We start from the raw sequence: 21,389 nt of genomic DNA, 5'->3' as shown, positions 1-21,389 counted from the left end.
TATTTAGACCTTTGCAAACCAAGAGAGAAAATGGCACCTTTGTTAAGGTGAAGCTTCAGAGGAGAGATTGGGGAAGTAAAAAACCGGGAAGGAGGTCAAAGCCTCAGCTAGGTGGGTTCAGGGAGCCAGGCTACATGGTGAAATAAGTGAAAATTTATCTTACTCAAACTGCAGTCTCAAAATACACACTTGCTATTGACCCTAGTACAAAACAGCAGAGAATCCACAATGTACACATAAATTGTGTTGAATCCCCTTGTCCCGTGCAAGTTACTTTGTGGTAAAGGACAATTGCAGGGACCTTCCATCTCCTAGGCCGTGTGACTTACATATGGAGCACACTACTGGCTCCACCAGGCTGCTCATAAACACGCTGGTGAGTCAAGGCCTGTCCTGGAAGCCCAGCTCTGGGCCTGGACTGAATCTCAATGGGCAGGTACTGAATGGGGAGCGAACAAAGGGGAGAATTCCCCCAGAATACACTTCCTTTATAAGTCAAGACCCCTTGAAGACTTAGAAAAACCCCATACGTGGCCTATAAATAAGGAAACTTGAAGCAGTTCTGAAAAGGGAACACCCTTTCCCAGCATCAGAACATAAGATCCTCAGAAGCAGAGCCTCAAGATCAAGCAAGGTGGAGGCAGACGTATCCAGGGACCCGAAGGCCGGAGGCAGGCTCCAGGAGGCCTCACACTGACGCTGGGCACAAAGGTGCGCCTTGCTTCTTCTTCAGCCACGTGGGCCTGCAGACCCTCTCTTTCCCAGGACTCCTGATGGTCTGCTTCCCCAGGCTCTGGGCACTTAAGTCTCCTCTCAGTCTCAAGCACCTGCCCAGTGAGGGCCCAGGACAGTCCACCCCTTCTCTGACCTGGCCCCTCCCCTCCTAGTACTGGAATTGGTTTGGCTGAGGCCCGCTCAAGGGTGTGAGCCAGAGAAACCTGAGGCTCCTAGTGGAATTCTCTCTAGCCCAGGGGGTGCAGACAACTTATCACTTCAGCAACCCTGAGCCCTGGGGCGGGAAGCCCTGGAGCAAAACCAGACTGACTGGGACAAGAACACTTGGGCTAAGTACCAACTCCCCCTCTGCTTCCCCCTCAGATGGGAAAAGTGGGCAGTCTGGCAGGGACAAGGGAGTGATCCATCAATGCTGGCAAGAAAATCCACTTTCTAGACCTGGAGGAGATGTTCAGGGGCCATGTTTCCTGCAGACAAGGCAATGGGCGTTGGTTTTGCTTCCTTTTAATGTAAACAGAATACACAAACACATTAAAAACCTCAACATGACACGAGAATACACACAGATTTATATATAGATATTTACAAACCTTGCACACCAGGGAAAGAAAATGGCCCCTCCGATTAAGGGAAGCTGCTTCTCCTCCCCTAACCCTATATAAAACCAAAGTGCTGAGGCAGCTGCAGGAGCCTCTGCAATTGCTTCTGGATGAAACCTAGCAAGAGGCTGGAATGACATCAGAAACCCCCAGAGCAAGGCCAAGATTCCACTCTAATCCCAAGCCCTCCTTCTCTGGCAAGCTGACATGCCAAGGATTTGTGTCTCAGAAGAGGGAGCATGACCCCTGAAATTCAGACACGGTGCATTCCCAGCCCATTCCAGCCTTCGGTGGAATGACAAAGGAGCTGCAACCAACTATGTCCAAGAGAGGAGGGCAAGGAAGAGTGAAGGAAGAGAGGATCTCAAGCAGAGAGATGGCCACTCCCAAGCAGGACCCTGGGAATCAAAGAGAAGCCAGATCCAGACTTGCTCACCAGCCCAGCACTGGCTCGGAAGGGCACAGTAGGGATGTGCTGCCACCTGCAGGAGGAAGGGAGCACTGCAGCAAGGAACCAGGACAGCCCCTGGGGGAGATCACCCCTTCTTTCATTTTCAGCCTCCCACCCAGGAGCCTCACTGCAGCAGCTCTTCCCAGGAAATGGGCTTGGAGAAGACCTCCCTTTCTAACCAGAGGTCATAGTTCATCTGGAAGTCCTCAGGGAGGTCCACCCGCTGGCCCAGGACACTTTGCAGGCAGTTATCCACAGGAAGAAAGTCAGGGTTGCTGTGGGCCCGGTCATAGCGCCGGGCGTTGAAGCGCTCAATGTTGGCACGGAGGGCACACTCCTCTGCCTGGAAGTCCCAAGGCCGGGCATCAAGATCTACGACGAAGCAGGAGGACATGTTATGTTGAGAACCAAAGCCTTGTGGCAGCTCCCCTTGGGGTCACTGCAGCCCAGGGCCATGCGGGCCTGGGCTTGGCCAGTTCAATGTCAACCAATAACAGGAAACCTCCAAGCCCAACCCTCGGGAAGACTTACAGGACTTCTTTCCTAGGTACACAGGAAAAGTCAGGTCAAAGGGGAAACACCAGAGCTACAGAGAAAGAGGCTACACAGCAGTTCACGTGGGTCTGCTGAGGAAAGCCAGGAGGACAGCACACTTCTCTGAAAGTCACATTCCCCCTGGCTCTCCCAGGTTAAGAGGCAGGAACCTGCAGATACCCCCGTTTGCTTATTCTCTCAAATCCCTGACCGGGTGCTGTGGGCCACCTTGCCTCTACAAATTCAGGGCGTTGGGAGTGCAGATGCAGTCACGTGCCCCTGGTGCTGTGGTCAGGAAGTCTAAGGGTGCGGCAGCATGCTTGGGGATACCAGGAAGACCCACTCTGCCAGGGAGGCCAAGGCGGGAGGGGAGGAACACGTACAGATACAGAGGGCTACAGGGAGGCACCCTGCCAGGAGAGGGACAAAGTCCGGGACAGGATGGCCAACGTGCTCAGAGCCCCAGGTGTGATGGAGGCTGGGCTGAGGAAGTGGAGCAGATTACAGAGGACAGGGAGGGACCATGTGTGGGCCCTATGCGCTTAGAGTTTGGCTCTAATTCTTAGGGAAATCAGAAGTCAGAGAAGGATTACACTCAGAGAGATACCACCACTGGATCTGGGTTTTATAAAAATCACTAGGGCAAAGTCTGAGGCACTGATGAAGGGAAAGGAACCAGAGGCAGGGAGGCCATTAGGAGCTGCGAGAATTTCGGTGACCAGAACCAAGGCAGCTGCAGGGGTGAGAGAAAGGACGAGAGGTTGGATAAAGGCTTGTGACAATTCCTGGAAAAGGGAACCGGAGGCACAGAGAGGAGCAGGGATGACCACAGACACAAGCCTGGTAGTCTCTCCAAGCCCTTCCTGGGCGTCCCATTCTGATGCTACAGACGCAGGAGCTGGGCACTTCCAGGTTGCTCGGAGGGAAACTTGAGAGCAAAGGAAGAGCTGTCACTGTCCCCCACTCCCTTCCCTTGCCTCACACGGAGCCTCACCGTTGCCGTAGGCCCAGTCGTCATTCAGCCGATGCCGCACCTTCTGGTAGATGGCAGACATGGTCTTCATGTTGCTCTTCCGCCACTGCCGTCCCAGATACTTGGTCTGCACCTTGAGCAGCTTCAGCACATACAGCTGCATCATGGCCTGTTTCACTTTCAGGGCCCGCTTCAGGATGGGGGCTGACTTGAACACCACCAGCATCTGGAAAGGGGCACGAGGGAGGCTGTGTTGAACGCAGAAATAAATCCACTGCTGCCCCTCCGGGTTACAGGTAGGGTGACCAACTGTCACAGTCTTCCTCAGACTAAAGAGTTTCTTGGGACATATGACTTCCACTAAAGTCTCCTGGCTAAAACTAGGCAAGTCCCAGGCAAACCTGGATGGTTGGTCACCCGAGTTATGGGTCATTCTGGAATCCGAAGAAAGCTATGGAGTCCATCACCCAAAGTATCCCTATGTGCAGGTACATACAATTCCAGGGGGTGAGTGGGCCTCCCCACCTGAGGCATCCACAGACTCAGAGTTGAGACGGTTCTCAGAACCCTGGTTATGTTACCAGTGGAGATTAAGAGGCTATTCAAAATTCCTTCTATATTACACGAGACTTTGTGTCAGTGCTTGACTGAGCCTCTTCTAGCTTCCAGTTCAACTGGTCGAGGAACCAGGGATCCACCTCCACATGTAAAGATGTGGCTACAGGAAAGTTAGGTGAGGAGGATGCGGCTGCTCCAGCAAGCCTGGGCACTCCCTGCCCCCACGTGAAGGGACAGGCCGGTGTGTGTCACTCTGCTTTAAGCTCCGGGACTCATGCCTGCTGGCTGTGCTGACTCACCATCGTCCTCGAATGCTTCCATTTTGTCAGCTTGTTCAGGATCCGAAGCAGATTAATACAAGAAAAGAGGTTTCTCCAGCAAAACTGGTTATTGTCACCTGCTTCCTGCAGGGAAAACCCAGCAACCATCGTCTCCTGCACAGCTGCAGGCGCCCCCAGTTTCCCAGGCCCTCCCATATATGTCCTCAGCACTGCGCGTCACTCCATGTGGGCACTAGGAACTCTCTCCTCTCCTCAGCCCGGGGGCATGCCATCCCAGAAGCTGGCAGAGGGTAGGGGGTGCTCCCTAGAATCTTCCTGTAGGGAACGTGGAGCATGACATTGAGGGCTCTGGCCTCAGCCCCCACTACCTGGGGCACCCAGGCTCCCTCACAGCTGTGGCCCCAGAGTTCCAGCGTGGGGAGAAGGAAACAACTCGACCAGGTGAGCTCTGGGTCAGCAGCCCCTGAAGACCACAGTCCTGACAAAATAATTTCTAAATCCAAATGTTCCTACAAGGTCCCCTTCCTGGTCCTCCTATGCAATGTCAGTGCTTCAAAAGCCAGGCACTCAACAGTGAGCTGACCTGTGAAGACACCTTTCCCCCAGGTGAGGGGGCAGGCTCTCCAGTCCAGCTCTTACCCAGAGGAAGCACTGGGGCAGAGGCCAGCTACTCACCAGACTCTCGGCAGTCAGCTCTGGCAGCTCGTGCACCACACAGTGAGGGTAGTCCAGGACAGAGATGCTGCAGGGAGCAAGAGAACAAGGCACCCACCATGAGCAAGGGCTGGGGCCTGGCAGAACGGCCGCTGACTCCTGGCTTTCCTCTCTGGCGTGCCGAAGCAGAAACAGCAATCTACCTTGTCTGGTCTACCCTGACAGGGAAACACCTGCTACGAGAGCACTCGTAAGACCCCTTTGTAGCCAGAGACAAGCTTGTAATCTTGTGAGGGGTGGAGAGAGCATGGTATCCCTCACAGCAATAAATCTGGGGCTGGTGGTCGATTTCTCAAGGCAATTAATTTACGCCAAACCCCTCCTGGAGACTGTGTCTGGCTAACAGCTCAGCTTGCGGTGTTTCACAGTGTGAAGTACAGCTGGCACCAGGTGACGGGGTGGGGTAAGAGCAGACAAGCCATCACAGTGCACATGGCCGAGCTCCTGGGAGCAGCAGGCAGCCCCGCCAGGCTCCTCAAAAGAATGGGGGACACAGAAGGACTGAGGGCAGTACTAGAGCCCAGGATGAGAACCCTCCCACCCAGGCACAGACAGACTGAGCCCCCTATGTCACGAGACTAGCCAGACTCAGGTATGACAAACTGGTGTTTTCTATAGACCACGTCTCTTTCATCTTTGGGTCCTGACATTTGGCAGAGCGCCAGCTTGTGGACGCTGACTGGGCTCAGTGGAAGAGGCCAGCTAGGAGCCCTGCCATCTGGCCATACCCACCCCTTCCTGATCCCTGGTCCTTATCACCTGTTCTTGGCAGTGATGTAGGACATAATGTTTTGATTGAAGAACTTTAGGATCAAAGGGATGCAGTTGGCAAACACCAGGTGCTGGGCCATGTACTCAAACTGAAAGCAACAGGAGAAAAAATAAGCATGCCCCCTATCCCCGGGACGGGGGAGCCTGCCGGGCTGCCGCCTATGGGGCCGCACAGAGTCGGACACGACTGGAGAGACTTAGCAGCAGCAGCAGTTGGGATCTCACCCTTTCTCTCGTGATAAAAAGCCTCGTGTGGAGGACTGTTTATCTGCACATTTGCGCAGAGCTCAGGGAGGTTTGAAGGCCAAGCCTCTGTTCTTTGGGGCCGGAGGAGCAGCACTGCCCAAGGGCCTGGCCCCGTGGACAGAAGGAAGGGGCTGTAGATACCTGATAGACGTGGTTCAGCTTGAAGTGCTTCAGCAACAGCAGCAGGACGGCAGAAATGGCCTTAACGATGACCTCTTTGTGGCGGTTCACATCCACTCCCAGCTTCATGCTCTGCAGCACTGTGGTGCTAGAAGCACAACCCCGGGTGAGGCCCCAGCATGTGCAGCACCTCCTGCCTGGCGCTCCCAGGAGACAGGACTCCTGAGCCTTCTCGGGGCAGAGCTCCCACCTAACCCTCCACCCTATGGACATCTCAGAGGTTAGGCCTGGCTCCTCCCACCCACCTCCCAAGCAATCTAGCTCAGTACACCTGGCTTCTTCCTTCTGATGTCCCAAACATATTCTTGGCCTATTTCCCTGCTTTTCCTCCAAAACTGAACTTCTCATCTCAAGATCTTCCTTAGGCTTCTGCCATCATACGTACTTGTGTTTCTCAGAGCATGTTCTGTTGGAATACCAGCATATTGAGATGGCTCTTGTTATGGGGAAAAGGGGTTCAGAGTCAAATAAATTCAGGAAGCATTTACTTAAATCAGTTTCTTAAGTTTGGAGTTAAGTTCTTAATTAAGGAGTTAACTATAAATCTTTATAAGAGGAGATTTAATATTTGACTCTGGAATCCTTTTTCCAAGGACCATCAGATGCCCTGGCATTCTCTAACATCCCCTTTGGTGTTAGCCAACCCGCCTACTCCCTCACTGGCTGTCACCACTAGACTCAAGTGGCCAGCCCACCAGGGAGTTAGGCTCAGAGCTGGGCAGTCCTGGCAGGCAGGCAGGAGATCAGGTGCCTAGGTCCTTCTCAAAGTAGAACGTGATCTGAGTTTGTACTCTCAGATCAAAAACATGAGGTCAGGGCCTCAGGGAAGAAGAACCCCTGGAGATTTCACTATTACCCTGGGACGTTCAAAAATATTTTTCATGCCAGTTCACTGGTGAATAGTAAAGAATCTACACCCAGCTCCAATGGCTGATTTTTGTGCAGAAGCTAAAACTGTATGTCCTGAACGTCCTAAGCACATAGCTTTCAAGGGAGCACTTGGGGAAATGTCAGACACAGCCCTATTCATTTAACAGAGGAGGAAGAGGAAGTGACGTCTCCAATTCACTCAGTTGCAGAGTTTACACTAGAATCCAGGCCAATCAGATGAAAGTGTCCCCACAAGCAGTAAAACTAATTATTTTACCCAGTACATTTTCTTTCTTCTAAACCAAGAATACCCTAAACTTAATCTGCAGAGAAGCTGAGCTAATGTAACAGCAGCAGCAGCAACAACAAAACAAAGAACCACCACCACCCAGCAACACGTCCCCTTTCTGTACATCCTCAACTCTCAAGACTTGATACTCACGGCATCTCCTCAGGCAGGACGTCAGCTAGGATGTTGATTGAGTCTGTTTTGGCCTTCGAGGTGGGAGCTGCAGCCAGCAGGATCTTCAGTAGCGCTATCTGGCAAGGAGCAGACATTCACACAGCATGCTGAGAGGGCCCCAGGCAGCATAAACTCCTGAGAGGCGGTGCTTTTAGAGGTGCTTAGGGGGCAAAAGGAGGGGCTCAAGGACACCAGTGGCATGCTCTCAAGGCCTGTTGTGGGGCGGTGACCACATGGCAGGCAGAGCTCTCAGGAGGTGCGCACTCACCATGTACTGTGGCAGGCTGGGGAGCAAGCCTTGGTAGAGAGTTTCTGCAGGGACCTGTTCAACTTCCTCTTCTCCCTTTCAACACAATGCATACAAGGGGCACTGATACAAAGCCTGGTCCTGACAATGCTCTCCTGAGCCAGCCTGCTAGCTGGCTGGAGGAGAATCTCTAAGTATGGACGTAAACGACAATGCTAATAATGATCACAAACTTTTAATAACAAAATGTGCCAGGTACTTCACTTGTAAAGACACAATGAATCCTTACTACAACTCTATGAAGAAAGTACTATTGTTATTTCCATTTAACAGGCTAGGAAGGGAAAGCAGAAGGAGATCGAGTACCTTGCCTAAGTCACCATCCACCAAGGGGTGGCGCTGGGATTGAGAGGTAGGTGGCGGGCCCAGAGTCTGTGCTCTTACCCCTGCACCCGACACGCAGCAGCCCTGCAGCGGGAGCCAGACTGGGAGCTATGTGAGGGTGGGCCAGGATGCTCTGCAGCCTAGGCCTATACAGTGCTGGGAACGGCTGGGATCCGGTGAGCTGAGGAAGGCCCCCAACTCACCCCTGAGAGAGGAGAGCGGAGGTACTCCTCCTCCATCTGTGCCTGGACCTCTGCAATCGATGTGTACTTGTGCTGCAAAGAGAGGGAGAGAGACATTAGGGCAAACACCTCGCATTCTCTGGCCAAATGCCCACACCTGGGAAAGACCCCATGCAATTTTCTTCAAACATCATCTTCTCAAAGAGGGCTAAGTCACCACAGAGATCCTGAACTAAAACCCCAACCCAAAATATTTTTCTAAGTGGGCACCTGTCTCTTAAAACCAGTATAAAGAAAGCACAGAACAGGTTAGGGGGAAACAGGCAAATTAAAGGAGAGGAGGGGACTTGCAGACAGCTACAGCTATAGGAGGAAACGTAAAAGCAGAATCAAGGACTCAAGTACACAGAATCAAGGACTCAAATACTCAAAAAGCCTAGCTGCATGAGGCCCACCTAGTACTACAAATTTCAAAATTATATTTCAAAAATATATGAACACTTATATTGCAGATACACTCTTAGGGAACACCCCTCTTCCTCACTGTGCTGTTTCCTCCCATTGGAGGGACACGTGTGTACCAAACACCCTGGTCTCTCCCCACCGCCGCCCACTCACTCCTCCCCTTCCTGACTGGCCAGCATGGGAGGAGGAACAGGACAGTCTCGCTCAACCTCTTTCTCTTCTCTCTTAAGGAAAAAGAAAAGCCTGTGCACTCTTCTGCTCCTTGCCTAGGCTGAGCAGGGCTCCAGGCCTCTCTGGTCTGGGCAGGTGAGTCTGCCTAACTCTGGAAGGGAGGTGTCAGGACACCTCCTGCAGCTGTGCTCCCATATCACTCCATCGGCAACAAGCTGGCATTTGAATCTCCACCTGCCTACTGCTCTAACTCAACTCCCTGAACTTGGGCAAGGAAAACGGAGGCTATCTCCTAGGCCCCTTAAAACGCCGACTGTCAGTTAATAGAATCTTTAATGGGTACCCCAGTAAGTACCCAATAAAAAACGCTCAGTTAAAATAAGTAAAATGCATGAAAAAGTGTTTTCAAGGATACTGCCACTGTCCACCTATTACTCTACGCCTGGTTCCTTCAGGCAGACAGAAGTCTAAAAAAGCTTCTCCCAACAGGATGGTCTCACTTTACTCACTTGGGACCAAACTAGGCCAAAAGCATACCTGAAGCCACCTACCTGTTTCAGAGTCTTAATGCTTTCGTGGATTGGCCTGGGCAGCCCCACCACTGTGTTCGTGTCACTGGAGAAGAACAAAGGCCCTGTGTTAGGTCTGGGTCCTCAAACACCTGAGGCTGGGAGGGTGACCTTCCCACTACCTTTCTTTAAAAGGCACTCAGATCATACTCACCTGCCCAGAGTATAACCTATGAACTTGCTGCGGCTGGACTCGAGGAACATCTCAATGTCTTTCTCTCTGCCAAAAGAAAAGACTGTGGCTTTCTTACAAGTTATCTCAAGGCATTATGGTTAATAAAACACAGAACGTCCAGAAATGGTGAAGTCAAAGGAAAAAGTCTCCCAAATTGTTTTTCTTCTTGAAAAAAAGAACTGAAACCTTCAGACTATTTTAAGGTCCTTTACAATGCTGTTGGATCAATATTCTGAAAACATATTAAATGTAACTAATTTACTCATAAAATCAAGGTGCTACATCAAACTTAAAAGCGTACTTTATTCAAGCGTACTTGATGTTAATAACAAGTCTGTCAACAGAATTTCTCAGATATTTATGAAATTTCCAATTACAGCTGTAAACTACTCATTTTTTCATGAGTCATATTGTTCTGTCTCAGACCATTAGGCTAGCTTGCATTTTCTGATGACTTGTTCTGTATTCCCATCACAGATCACCGAAAACTGGGGCTTTACTTAGATCAATAAAATGACTTCTATATCTTTTCCCATGTTCATCTGTTTCTTAAGTCGATGCCCTTTCAAACAGATTACATTTATAAGCATACAGCAATCTTCAAATCCATAGATTCACACACACGTGTCTCAAACATCTTATGGTTCTGAAGAAATTCTTCCTTAATCTATAATTTTCAAATATACACAACCCCTGGGAGAGTGGAGATGGGTTTACTTAAATGTCCTTGTTTTAATTTTTTCGTATTTCCTTTTACTAGTATCACGTCTAACCAAGAGCTAATCCACGTTACTGATTTGAGAGCCACGTAAGAGCCTCTTTGTACCAGGCCAGCACCCTGATCCCCCAGGGCAAGAGAGGCTCATCCCAAGGCCAAGGACATCCTGGCCTTGCACAGGACCTCATGTGACAACTCAGGCCAGATGCCAGGCCTGCGGGAATGGTGACTCTGGTTTTAGGAGTGAAGAGCGTTCGGGAGGTCTGAGACGCACCTGACCTTGGGAGCCCACGGGAGCCCCTTCGGGCAGGTCAGCCTGTCGGTCTGGGGGTGCTGCGCTGGGGGAGGCATGACCTCATCCCGCTCAAGGGGGAACGTCTCCCCCTCCAGACTGCTGTCGTCGTCGTTCTCCTCCTCCTCCTCCCGAGAGTCGTCGGCCTTGTAGGGGTCCCGCTCGTTGAAGGCATCCAAGTTGTCCTGCTTTATCAGTGCCTGAAAGCAGAGGGAAGGCAGGTCAGACAAGAGCCAACCAACGAACGAGAAAGGGGCATGGAGGCTGGAGAGGCAATTACATAGAAAGGTGGTAGGAAGAGAGCCAGGAGCAGTGGGAAAAACCTGAGAGCAAGTCACGGTCTTGGGCCCAAGTGACACATCAGCTCTTGCCCCAGAGTCCCTCAGAAGTGCCACGTCCTAAGCGCCCACTAGATCCTGGCCCCTGGGCTGGGGACACAGTGTCCCTGCCCTAAGGCATGCACACCGACTCGTTGATCAGAGGGGACCTGCAACAACCTAGGGCTCATCCAGGGACCATGCCACTGCACCTGCACAGGACCCTGAGAACCCTCAGGAGTCATGGGGACCTTGTCGCCCTCACCTTGTGCTCCCGACGGCCCCGTTTCTGCTGCTGCTCAATCAGGTCGGAGGCAGAGGCCGGGGGTGAGGCAGCCCTCATGTTGCGGATGACCTTGATGCTGTCCTCAGGCAGCGGGGGGAGCCCCAGGATGGCGCGCTTCTCGGCTTTCATGCTCTGCAGCTCCTCAAAGCCGCCCAGAGTGCACTGCATCAGACAGGTGTGGAGCCAGGTCAACATGTCCATAAGGCAGTCCCTGTCTGCGTCAGGCTCGAAAGCATCTGTGACACCACATCTTTACAGAGACCACACAACCTCTGAACAAGGGACTCGGCCCACCTCCAAGAGAAGCAAGCGACATCATCATGGGAGAGGGGAAAGGGGGTCAAGAGGAGAGACACACAGGCTGACAAAGCCTGGTGCAGAAGCACACGTGGCTGTGTGGCCCACAGACTCATCAAGACTCATCAAGTAACAAAGCTGCCTGAAGAGCTTAACCCTTCAGGTTCCTAGAAAAGTAGGTGACACTCAAATGCTAGTCTTTCGAAGTTAAATTGGGAATACAATGCTGGATGCTCAAATTAAGAAAACAAAACACACAAAAGAACTTCATCTAAACATCCCCCTAGAAGTAAAACCCCAGTAGAGCTCAATGATTTTAGGCTGCTTCATTTCATTGCTTCTGAGCAATTCAACTGCTTTCCACTCTGGCTTCAATGAGGTTTCATAGGCAACCAACAGGCTTCTGGCCAAGATGAAATGTGTAGACCACTCTAAAGGGGCCTAAACTCATTGAGCTCTGGCTCCGCAGAGTTGGCCCATTATGGAAGATGGGAAGGTGAGGCCCAGGGAGAACCAGAGTACAGACTCCAGTTCCTCTGTTCTCCCAGCAAAAAGGGCTCCTGGTTTGGCCTGGGTCTGGCTACTGAGCATGGCCCCCAAGCCAAGGGTGATGGCGAGCCTGCTTTCCTGGACCCAATCCTTCCCTAGCTAGAAAGAAAGCAAGCTTTTGCACCATACCCTGAGGCTAATGTAGGCTCAGGGCTCAACCTTTCTTCCTTCCAGTGACATCTGACTGAGGGGCCCCATTACCCCAGCTTTAATCTTGCCTCCAATCATTTTACAAGCTCCAGGTTCAAGAGCAGCCTGTCTGGGGAGAAGGTGTTACATGGTTGCAGAAAACAGTTTCCAGAAACCAGGGAACCAACCACCTATTCTGATTCAAACACCAAGTCCTCTTTGGCTGCTGTGAGCCCAAAGTGACACTTTTTTGTCCTTTCCTTCCAGGACCCTTCTTTCAGAGTTTTTTTTCAACTAAAGCAGTTATGTATTCATATAATTCAATATCCAAAAGGATACACAGTGAAAGTCTCCCTCCACCCCGTCCCCTAGCACCTGAGTTCCCCTTCAAGGAAGTGCTCACCAACACTGTCTTCCAGAGCAGCAAGAGAACCTTTTTCATGGGGAAGTGAGGCGCATGGCCACTGCAAAATTTGGTCACCATCCCAAAGAGCATGATGGCAAATGGCTCATTGTTGTACAGCGGGGAACCTGGGGGACACCAAGGTATCAGGACCATCGGCAGCAACAGGACCCTCCCAAAGCCCTCCAGCCTCCGTTCCCAGGAGGACCTCCAGCCAGGGCCTCCAGTCCTACCCAGCTCAGCCCTGAAGGTCTGTCGCATCGTCCTCCACTCGGCCTTATCACCCTCACACTCCTGGTGAACGGTCTCCACAATCAGGTACATGATGTTGAGCAAGACCCTGGGAACAAGAGGCAGCTCATAAGGGGGCAGGATGGGGGAATCAAGGGAGCACCCCTTGCTTCCTCACATCCCACCTGACATGGGAAAAGCCTGCACGCAAAGGCTGGCTGGGGCGGGGGTGGAGGCAGGGGTGCGGCGACTGTAAGGTAGAAAAAACTGAAAACTCAGTCCCACAAAACACCTGTGATGTTTCCTTCTTTGTCCTTGGTGCTAAGGTTGGGACCAGACCTTCTATTCTGTGTTTCTAGGGTATGAGTGCTTACTCAAAGCAGATGCTTAATAAATGGCTACTGAATGGATATCCAGACATGAGCAAAAATGGCCCAAAGCATTTACTACCCTAAGCTTCCTGGAATGAGAAAAACACAGAGGCAGGAGTGAAATGAGGAAGTGGGTGTTGGATCAGACAAAGTAGAGGATGGTCAAGATGAGAACAAGCAAGTGTTTACCCCGTGATGGAGAAGAAACAGTAGCGAGCAGGACGATGGCCAGGGACCCTAACTACAGTAGGGAATGCCACCAGCATCTAATCTGAAAACTTCCAAATTCACAAAAAGAGGTGGATTCTAATCCTCACAAAAATGGAAAGGTGATCTTGCTGTTTAGCAGCTGCTAACCTTTGGATACAGACAGGAAACATCCTGATGTTGTCAGGACTAACCCCATGCAGATGGGCAAGCTGTGCATGAAAAGCACAGCTTGTACATGGCTGACACAAGGAGCCACATCACGTGCTTCATCCCAATACAAAAAGCCACTCCACCAAGCCTCTTGGCAGCAGCGTGGTAGGAGGCCACACTTCTACTAAGTGGCTCCACCCTGGATTTCCTCTGGGGGTCTCATCCCAGGGCCCACCCAGGGAGCCCTCAGTAGGGCCTGCTCATCATACACCGAGCCCATCACATCTGCAATTAGCGCGTGCAGAAGAACAGCACACACAGCGAGGAAACCCAGAGCACCCGCCTCTGCCTGCCCTGCCCTCCTTCTCCGGCTATCGCTCAGGGAGCCCGGGGCGCTGCTCGCCTCACCTCAGGTCCGTGCTGTCAGCCAGAGAGATGGCTGGCTTCCTCACTGCACTGCTGCAGGCAGCACTGTTGCTGTGGGAGAGACGTGAGAGTCAGTGCCTTCCCCCAGGCAGCAAGAGAAGTGGCTCCCCCAGCAAGTGCTGCCCAACAAGGTGAGAAAACCCTATGCGATGCACTTAGACTGCACAAGAGCCCACAGGACCCAGCGGGCAAAAACTCAGGCCCTGAACCAGACTGCCAAGGTTGGAATCGTGGCTCTAACACTGCCTAGCCACGTGCCCTTGGACACTCAATTTCTCCATGCCATAGTTTCCTCATCTGCAAAATGGGGACGGTAACAGCAGCTACATCATTAATGAATTAGTATGTATAGTGTCCTTAGAACAATGCCTGGGACATGCAAGCACCCAAGGAGTGCTTTTACTATTGATGGTGTTTTCCTTAGATGAGCAACAGCTGGCTTGTCCACCAAACAAAGGACTAGTGGAGACAAAGGCTAGAGCAGGTGCTGTTTGAACTCACGTGTCAGCCTGTGCCTGGTCTCCTGCTCAGGGGAAACTCAAGGCAGTGTGCAGGTTCACAATGAGAGACCTTTATTTTTTCTGGAGGAACACTGTAGGCCTGGGCAGGAGCTGCACTGTCTAATGAGCTCTTTGGTATTAGTGAGCTGAGGGGCTCCTCATTGGTCTTCGAGGTTTGGGTCAGCATCTCGCCTATTATTCAACTGCCTGGTCAGAACAGAGCCCCATGCGGCCCATTTAACCCTCTCAAAACTGCTTAGTTCTGCAAGCTCTGCCCCTCTGCCCCCTTTCCCTACTTAAGCCCCTCAGAAGAACTCACTCTATTTCCATGTTCAGAAGCTCCACCAGAGCGTTGAAGGTGCCCACCTCCAAGAGCAGAAAGGTGTTGTAGCGCATCCAGGACTGAACCTCGGCCTCTGAGCTGCACTCCCCAAAGGTGCCTGCAGACACAGGGCACGGCTCGCTGCGCCCCTGCCCGCATCTGACAGGGCAGCAGACACAGGGCACGGCTCGCTGCGCCCCTGCCTGCATCTGACGGGACAGCGGACACAGGGCACGGCTCGCTGCGCCCCTCCCCGCATCTGACCGGGCAGCATCACTGAAGCTGGTGTCAGGGGTCCCTGGGTGTCCACTCAGTACCTTGGGCAACATAGAGAATCGCCCGAGCCACCTTGAGCCTCTTCTCCCTGGCAGTGACCTCCAAGCCATCCAGGAGCCTCATGGCGTGGGTGCGGTGCTGGTTGGTGTCCAGCTCAGTCCACTTCTTATCTGTCACTGTCAGGAGAGAGACTGCTTAGATTGGAGCCCAGAAAAATCCTCCCAATGAAACAGACACCGTGTTAACCCATCAAATTCAGGACTGCCACAGGACCAGAAGCTCAGAAAAATAAATTACTCCTTATATAAAGGAGGAGGTCACACCACTGCCCCATGAATTTGAAGTGTGGTTGAAATACTGCTATTTTGGGTGCAATTTTAATTACATAAAGTTCCCCCCATGATACATACTTCTGAAAAGCCCCCACCAGGGTACCTGCAAGCCCACCCTACATGCCACATCCGGCCTTGAAAAACCATGGTTCAGCAGGCTTCTCTGGCCACTCCAGGATGACTGAGGTCATTCAGATGACTAACAGAAACCTGCAGCTCTCAGGATGCAGGGTGAAAGGAGCCAAGAAGCAGGGGAATCGTCTCACCGTGCATCCGAAAGTCCTCCTCAAAGCATTTTCGATTCATCAGGAATTCTGGTCCTTCCGTGTAGCTATAGAGCTCTGTCAAGAAAAAAGGTCATTATCTCCAAGTCCAGGTCCCATCACAGGGCCACAAGTAGCAGAGAAGGTAAGGTGTTTGCTTCCAGGCCCACCTCTGTCCCTGAGTCACAGTGACTCCTGGACGATGCTATCTAATTACTAAGGGGGTCTCAGTGCTCTAATGTGCACAACAGAATGCTGACTACCCCTGCAGCCAATAACCAGATGCCAGCTAGGCATAAAGCCTGGCATTTCCAGTCCAGTGCGCACTGATCCCACCATGCCATGCCAAAGGCTGACTGCCACCGTGAACATGTCTCTTTCAAGTGGCATGAGAACAGGGCCTGTACTATGGAGGCTTGAGAAGCAGCTCAGGCTGATCTCATACTACATATGAGCAGCAGTGGCAACAACAGATGGGCACAGAGACAGACCCCCTCACTGGCATTCCTCAGGACTCCTTGTTCGAGGAGAGACCACTGTCAGGGGGATTGTGTATGGCCAAAGAACATCGATGTCCACAGTGGGACTGGGCCACAGCCAATCGAGCTGACCATGTGGAGATGTTTCATAAAAGTAAAGGACAAGTCAAAGTTACGAGATACGAAGGGCTTGAATCTAATAATAAGTTTCATATATATATATCATTACTAGCACTAACTAGGAGATAAAATGAACTCCAAAATGACACTCACTCTCAATTTTATTAAAGACCAAGTAATAGAAGGCCTCTGCCTTACCTGAGAGCTCTGCAGCCCACTTGTCTGTGTCAGCATACTCAAACTCCAGGTCTGGAGACTCAGAATAGCCCTGTTGAGAAAAGGAGAGTTATGTAAAAGATCACCATGAGTGTTTTCCAAAGGAACAAACACACACGCTTCCAGAGACACCACTGTGTTACAGCACATCGCTGCCTTCACTGTTCTGACGTTTTCTCACAATGTTTTGTCTTCTGGGTTAGTTCGGCTCTCCCTACCAAGCCCTCTCAGAGCCCCTTGCACTACTCCTTCATGGCACTTATCATAACTCATAATTATACATGCGCCTGTGCGTCTGTTTAGTGTCCATTCTTCTCACCCATGATTTCACAATGCTCAGCACAGTACTTGGCATGGGTGACTGAATGAAGAACATATACTCAAATAACAACTTGTTGGATAAATGAACACTAAAGCTTCCATGTGTTCCATGCAATGAAATGATCATTCCACATGGTACTAAGGCTTTAGAAGCCTCGTTTCTTTCTGGCTAGTGGGCTATCAGGGAGAAGGCCATGGCACCCCACTCTAGTACTCCTGCCTAGAAAATCCCATGGACAGAGGAGCCTGGAAGGCTGCAGTCCATGGGATCGCTGAGGGTCAGACACGACTAAGCGACTTCACTTTCACTTTTCACTTTCATGCATTGGAGAAGGAAATGGCAACCCACTCCAGTGTTCTTGCCTGGAGAATCCCAGGGACGGGGGAGCCTGGGCTTCCGTCTATGGGGTCACACAGAGTCGGACACGACTGAAGTGACTTAGCAAGTGGGCTATCAACAGCTCAGTACAAAATAAGTATTGACACCCTCAGTCTTCCTGCCTTTCTCTCAAATTTCAGCAAGAACTGACAGAGAAGGCAGCAGCTGAACAGAAATGGTTTCCCTCCCACACATAGGAGAGATTATGGCAAAGAATCTTTTTACTGCTGGAAATAAGTGAGTACTGAGAACACACCATCTGGGAAGCCTTGTTCTGGGAAAAGAACAGAGGTGAAGAAAAAGGTAGTCCTCAGCTTAATTACTATCTACTTGGGAAGACAATGACCACCCACAAAATGACATAACATACCCTCAAACATGAGTAACATAAATAACTCTACTTCTTATTCAGAGGCAACAGGCTGCACAGTTTCATAAGTTCCCGAGCTTCAGTTTCTTCATTTATGTAATGAGGATGACAAAAATCTATCTTGAAGGTTTTTTAAGGACTAATTAAAACAATGCCGCACAGTGGGCTCTCGTCAAATACCTGCCTCCCTGTTCTGCAGGCACGCCTCTGGCTCCCAGCCTACTGATTTCAGCTTTGACTCAAAAGAGAGCTGTATCAGTATTTCTAAGAAAATAGATTCTGACAGGTCTCTCAGCTTAAATGTGTTCACTGAATGACCTTCCATGTGTTGAATCTATATAGAAATTAAAGGGTAGAAAGTACATTTAATAGAAACACTTAGGAAAATTGTTAACTACTGAACAACTACGATGCCTCTGATGATGAAACTGGATTCATCCCTACCACTTTTAAAATCCTCCATACTTGAAAAATTATTAAGCAGTCACCACTGATGTGCAATCAGCCCATCATGCAAGGGCTACTAAAAGGTCGGTTTCATTGCTTTTTCAAATAATTCACTTCAAGCTCAAAGTGTATCTGACTGGAACTTGTCAAATTTTGATGTTTGACCAGAGGTTTGTTCTTGCCAACAAAACCAAGAGCTTGAGAGGTACTGATTTCAGGTGTCTAAAGATAGCATCATCACTCAGGTATGACCTGATACATTATATCTGGACAAGAAAAAATGCCCTCTCATTAATAAGCATCTGACTGTTAATCAGCCTCAGGGTTGTCTCAGGTGAAAGAAATTTCCTAGTAAGTGCTCTGGGAACATGCTGATTAAGAAGCCCTAAAACGCTGCTACGTGTGTGTCTTCATTCATGAATTCTACAATGGAATGCAGTGGGAGTAATTCTTCAACTCGGGGTGAGGTGACTAGTCAGCTCCAGACTACGGTGTCTCCGGAATGGGAGGAACAGCCCACTAAACAAGAGAAGAGAGATGTTGAGCCTCAACGCCTGTTTAATTTATTTCTGATCTTTAACAGTTGAGCATCGGGTGGACTGGGCACACCAACCACCGGGCACTGTCTAACCGTGGCCTGAATCTGCAGTGGCTAAGCTCAGAGCAGAACAAGACTGCTCCCCTTTCCAACCATCGCGACCTACAGGCGCGTAGTATTGATACTATTAGTGCTAATTAATTAGCTCAGTCCTTCTCGGAGGTGCCTTCCCAACCCTCGCCAGTCCCTTCCCAGCCCACACATGCCCGCCACCGTGCGCCGCGGAACTCACAGGACCAGAAGCTGGAGATGATTAGGGGGTCTGGGGTGTAGCCGCCCCGCCCTCTAGAGAGCACGCAGGTCACTGACTCTTCACCCGAGAAATGGGGCACGGGGCGGACTTCCCAGGGGCTGGAGCCCGGAGACCGCGCCCACAGCCCGGGCCTCAGAAAAGCCAATACGGGCTCCGGGAGGTTCTCCCGGTCGGCAGAGCTCGGGTCGGGGACCCCAGCTTCACGCCTCCGACTCCCGGGGATGTCAGCCTTGCTTCCTGCTCCTTTCGCTGTAAATGACAACTCCCCTGCCGAACCCTCCAGGAAACCCAGCCTGGACCCTAAAGTGGCCCCGAAATGGGGCCGGGGTCCACCGCCGCCGCCCGCCTGGTGCTAGCCTCGCCCCCCGAAGCTCCTGACCTCCGAGTCTTTTCGCTGGTTGCGGTTGAACTCTCGGGCTTTGCCACCAGGCAGGAGACCTCCGGCGGTCCGCGGTGCCCCAGGTGGAGGCTGCGCGGTTGCAGGCGGCGGAGGTGGCGGCGGCTGAGGCTGCTTGTTGTTCATGATCAGCGGGCCGGGAGTGCCGGCTACCGGCTCCATCTTGGCGGCTCCACACCCCCGGCTCAATTCACTGACTATGGCTGTGATGCAACTCTCGCGTGATTTCGTCCCGGAACGCGCCCTGGTCGCCATATTAAGTGTGGCGGCACATGCCAGCGCCATCTTGACTGTCCAACACCTCGCGAGATTTTCTCTGTTTGTGAAATCTTACCCTTCTAGTTTCTGTTTCGGTTCCAGTTTAGAGATCGCAGTTTTATCTGCAAAACCTCCCTTAGCCCCTCAGCCAGGTTAGTGGAACCCCCCCTCTTTCCTTTAACATCGCTTTGCTCTTGTTACTTTCACAGATCTGTCCAAAGCTTGCGGGATATTGTAGAGAACAAAATGGACACGATCCCAGCCTTCATGGAGATTACGTTCACGTGGGGGAGACGTGGGAAAGGAATGAGTAAATCAATGAAACAATTACAGTTACGACATTCTTTTAATCATTCATTCAACAAACATTTAATGAATGTCTCTTAGACTAAAGGCAGTGCAAGAGAATGGGGAACAAAATCAAGTTCCTACACTAATGAAAAAAGTGAAATGATCTGTAACATAGAGCCTGTGGGTGAGCCAGACAATGCGCTCACAAATAAGTGCTGAGAAGAAACGAAAGAAAGTGTAAGGCATTGGAAGGTGACAGTGATCGAGGTACAGCTGGGCTATGTTAGGTAGGCTGCTTAGGGAAGGAGGGGCTGAGAGTGATTTTGAATGAGTTCTGAAAGAAGTGAGGGAGAGCCATGCCAATATCCATGGAGGTAACATAGAGGGACCAGCTAACTGCAGAGCCTCCTAGGTGGCTTGGCAGGAACTGAGTGAGCCAGGAGAAGAACAGTAGGAGATGAGGGCCGTGTAAATGCAGGGGCCAGATAAATATAGGGCCTAGAAAAGCATAGAAAGTACTCTGGATTTTATTTTAAGTAAAATGGAAAACCATCAGAAAGTGCTGACCTGCTGCTGCTTTTGGAGAAAGCATTGGGGTGTTGCAAGAGTAGGTGAGGGTGGACAGGTTCAGAGACTATATAGATGGAAATGATGGTGTCTTACGCCAGGTTGGAACATTGGGTTGATGTGGTATTTCTGTATTGTGTAGGTAGATTTGCTGAAAGACTGGAATCCTATCAGCAGGATAGGAAGGAATAAAGGATGAGTCCTAAATTTTTGGCTTGAGCAGCTGGGTGGGTGGTTGTATTGCTTATTAAAATAGAGAAGTCAGAGGAAAATAGGTTTGGAGGAAGATCAAGATGTCTGTTTTGGACATGTCGTGTTTAAGATGCCCATTTGACATCTTAGAGGTGATGCGTAGTAATTACCTGATACTGTGTTGTGAAATCCTTAAAAGCATTTTAGTTATCCTTGTTTCTCCAGAACTACATTTTGGCTGCTCAGTTCTTGGAAAGTCATTGTGATGCAACTCTTGTTTGATTTCTGCCAAGGTTCCACCTGGTAGTTGCTTTAAAAGTCTTTGTTGCAAAATAATGAATAAATCCCAAGCTGCTATGTTGGTACTTCCTCCTACCTATGTTCCTGTCCTTTGGTTCTGTTCCTTCTCAAATCCAGTAACATATTTTATAAATTAGCATTTCATCCAAGCTGAGCTGGTTTGAGCTGATAGGAAAAACTAAGGAATTTGCAGGAAAAGGACCAAAGCTGAGAGAATTCTTAGGTAATACCAGCAAACCCCGCACAACCGAACACCTGCCATCTAGTTTCAGTGACCACAGTTTGGTCATGTTCTAAGACTGACCAAAAGCTTAGAAGCTTTGATCAAGTTCCAAGACTTATTACCACAAGTTGTATCACCTGGGGTAAAATGTAGACCTTTAAACAGTACACTATTTCAGCTACATTCAGAATAAGGGTTATTTTGATTTAGTAATTCCACTTAAAAATTTGTTTTATTATTTTTGGTTGTTGGCTGCACGGGGTCCTTGTAGCGCAGGGGCTTCTCTAGTTTTGGTGCAAGGGCTCAGTAGTTGTGGCACGCCGTTACACCCCAATATA

The 21,389-nt window shown here is 50.6% G+C and overlaps 1 protein-coding gene across 1 annotated transcript; it reads right to left on the bottom strand.

Moving 5' to 3' along the window:
- Window positions 1-1,223: 1,223 nt before the first annotated feature.
- Window positions 1,224-19,510, bottom strand: STRIP1 (striatin interacting protein 1). The gene is made up of 21 exons (XM_069573694.1): window positions 19,203-19,510; window positions 16,438-16,507; window positions 15,644-15,718; window positions 15,087-15,221; window positions 14,767-14,887; window positions 13,930-13,998; window positions 12,793-12,899; window positions 12,560-12,687; window positions 11,161-11,343; window positions 10,561-10,778; window positions 9,548-9,613; window positions 9,376-9,439; window positions 8,210-8,281; window positions 7,644-7,718; window positions 7,355-7,452; window positions 6,004-6,130; window positions 5,605-5,705; window positions 4,807-4,873; window positions 4,150-4,254; window positions 3,314-3,518; window positions 1,224-2,157 (listed from the first exon to the last, which is right to left on the bottom strand). The coding sequence occupies exons 1-21, from the start codon at window positions 19,503-19,505 to the stop codon at window positions 1,910-1,912; spliced, it is 2,637 nt and encodes an 878-aa protein (XP_069429795.1). The 5' UTR covers window positions 19,506-19,510; the 3' UTR covers window positions 1,224-1,909.
- Window positions 19,511-21,389: the final 1,879 nt, after the last annotated feature.

The sequence above is a fragment of the Ovis canadensis genome, chromosome 1 (assembly GCF_042477335.2).
Source record: "Ovis canadensis isolate MfBH-ARS-UI-01 breed Bighorn chromosome 1, ARS-UI_OviCan_v2, whole genome shotgun sequence".
NCBI lineage: Eukaryota > Metazoa > Chordata > Mammalia > Artiodactyla > Bovidae > Ovis > Ovis canadensis.
Note: the sequence above shows the minus strand (reverse complement) of the source record. Positions and strands in the feature narration are given on the sequence as shown.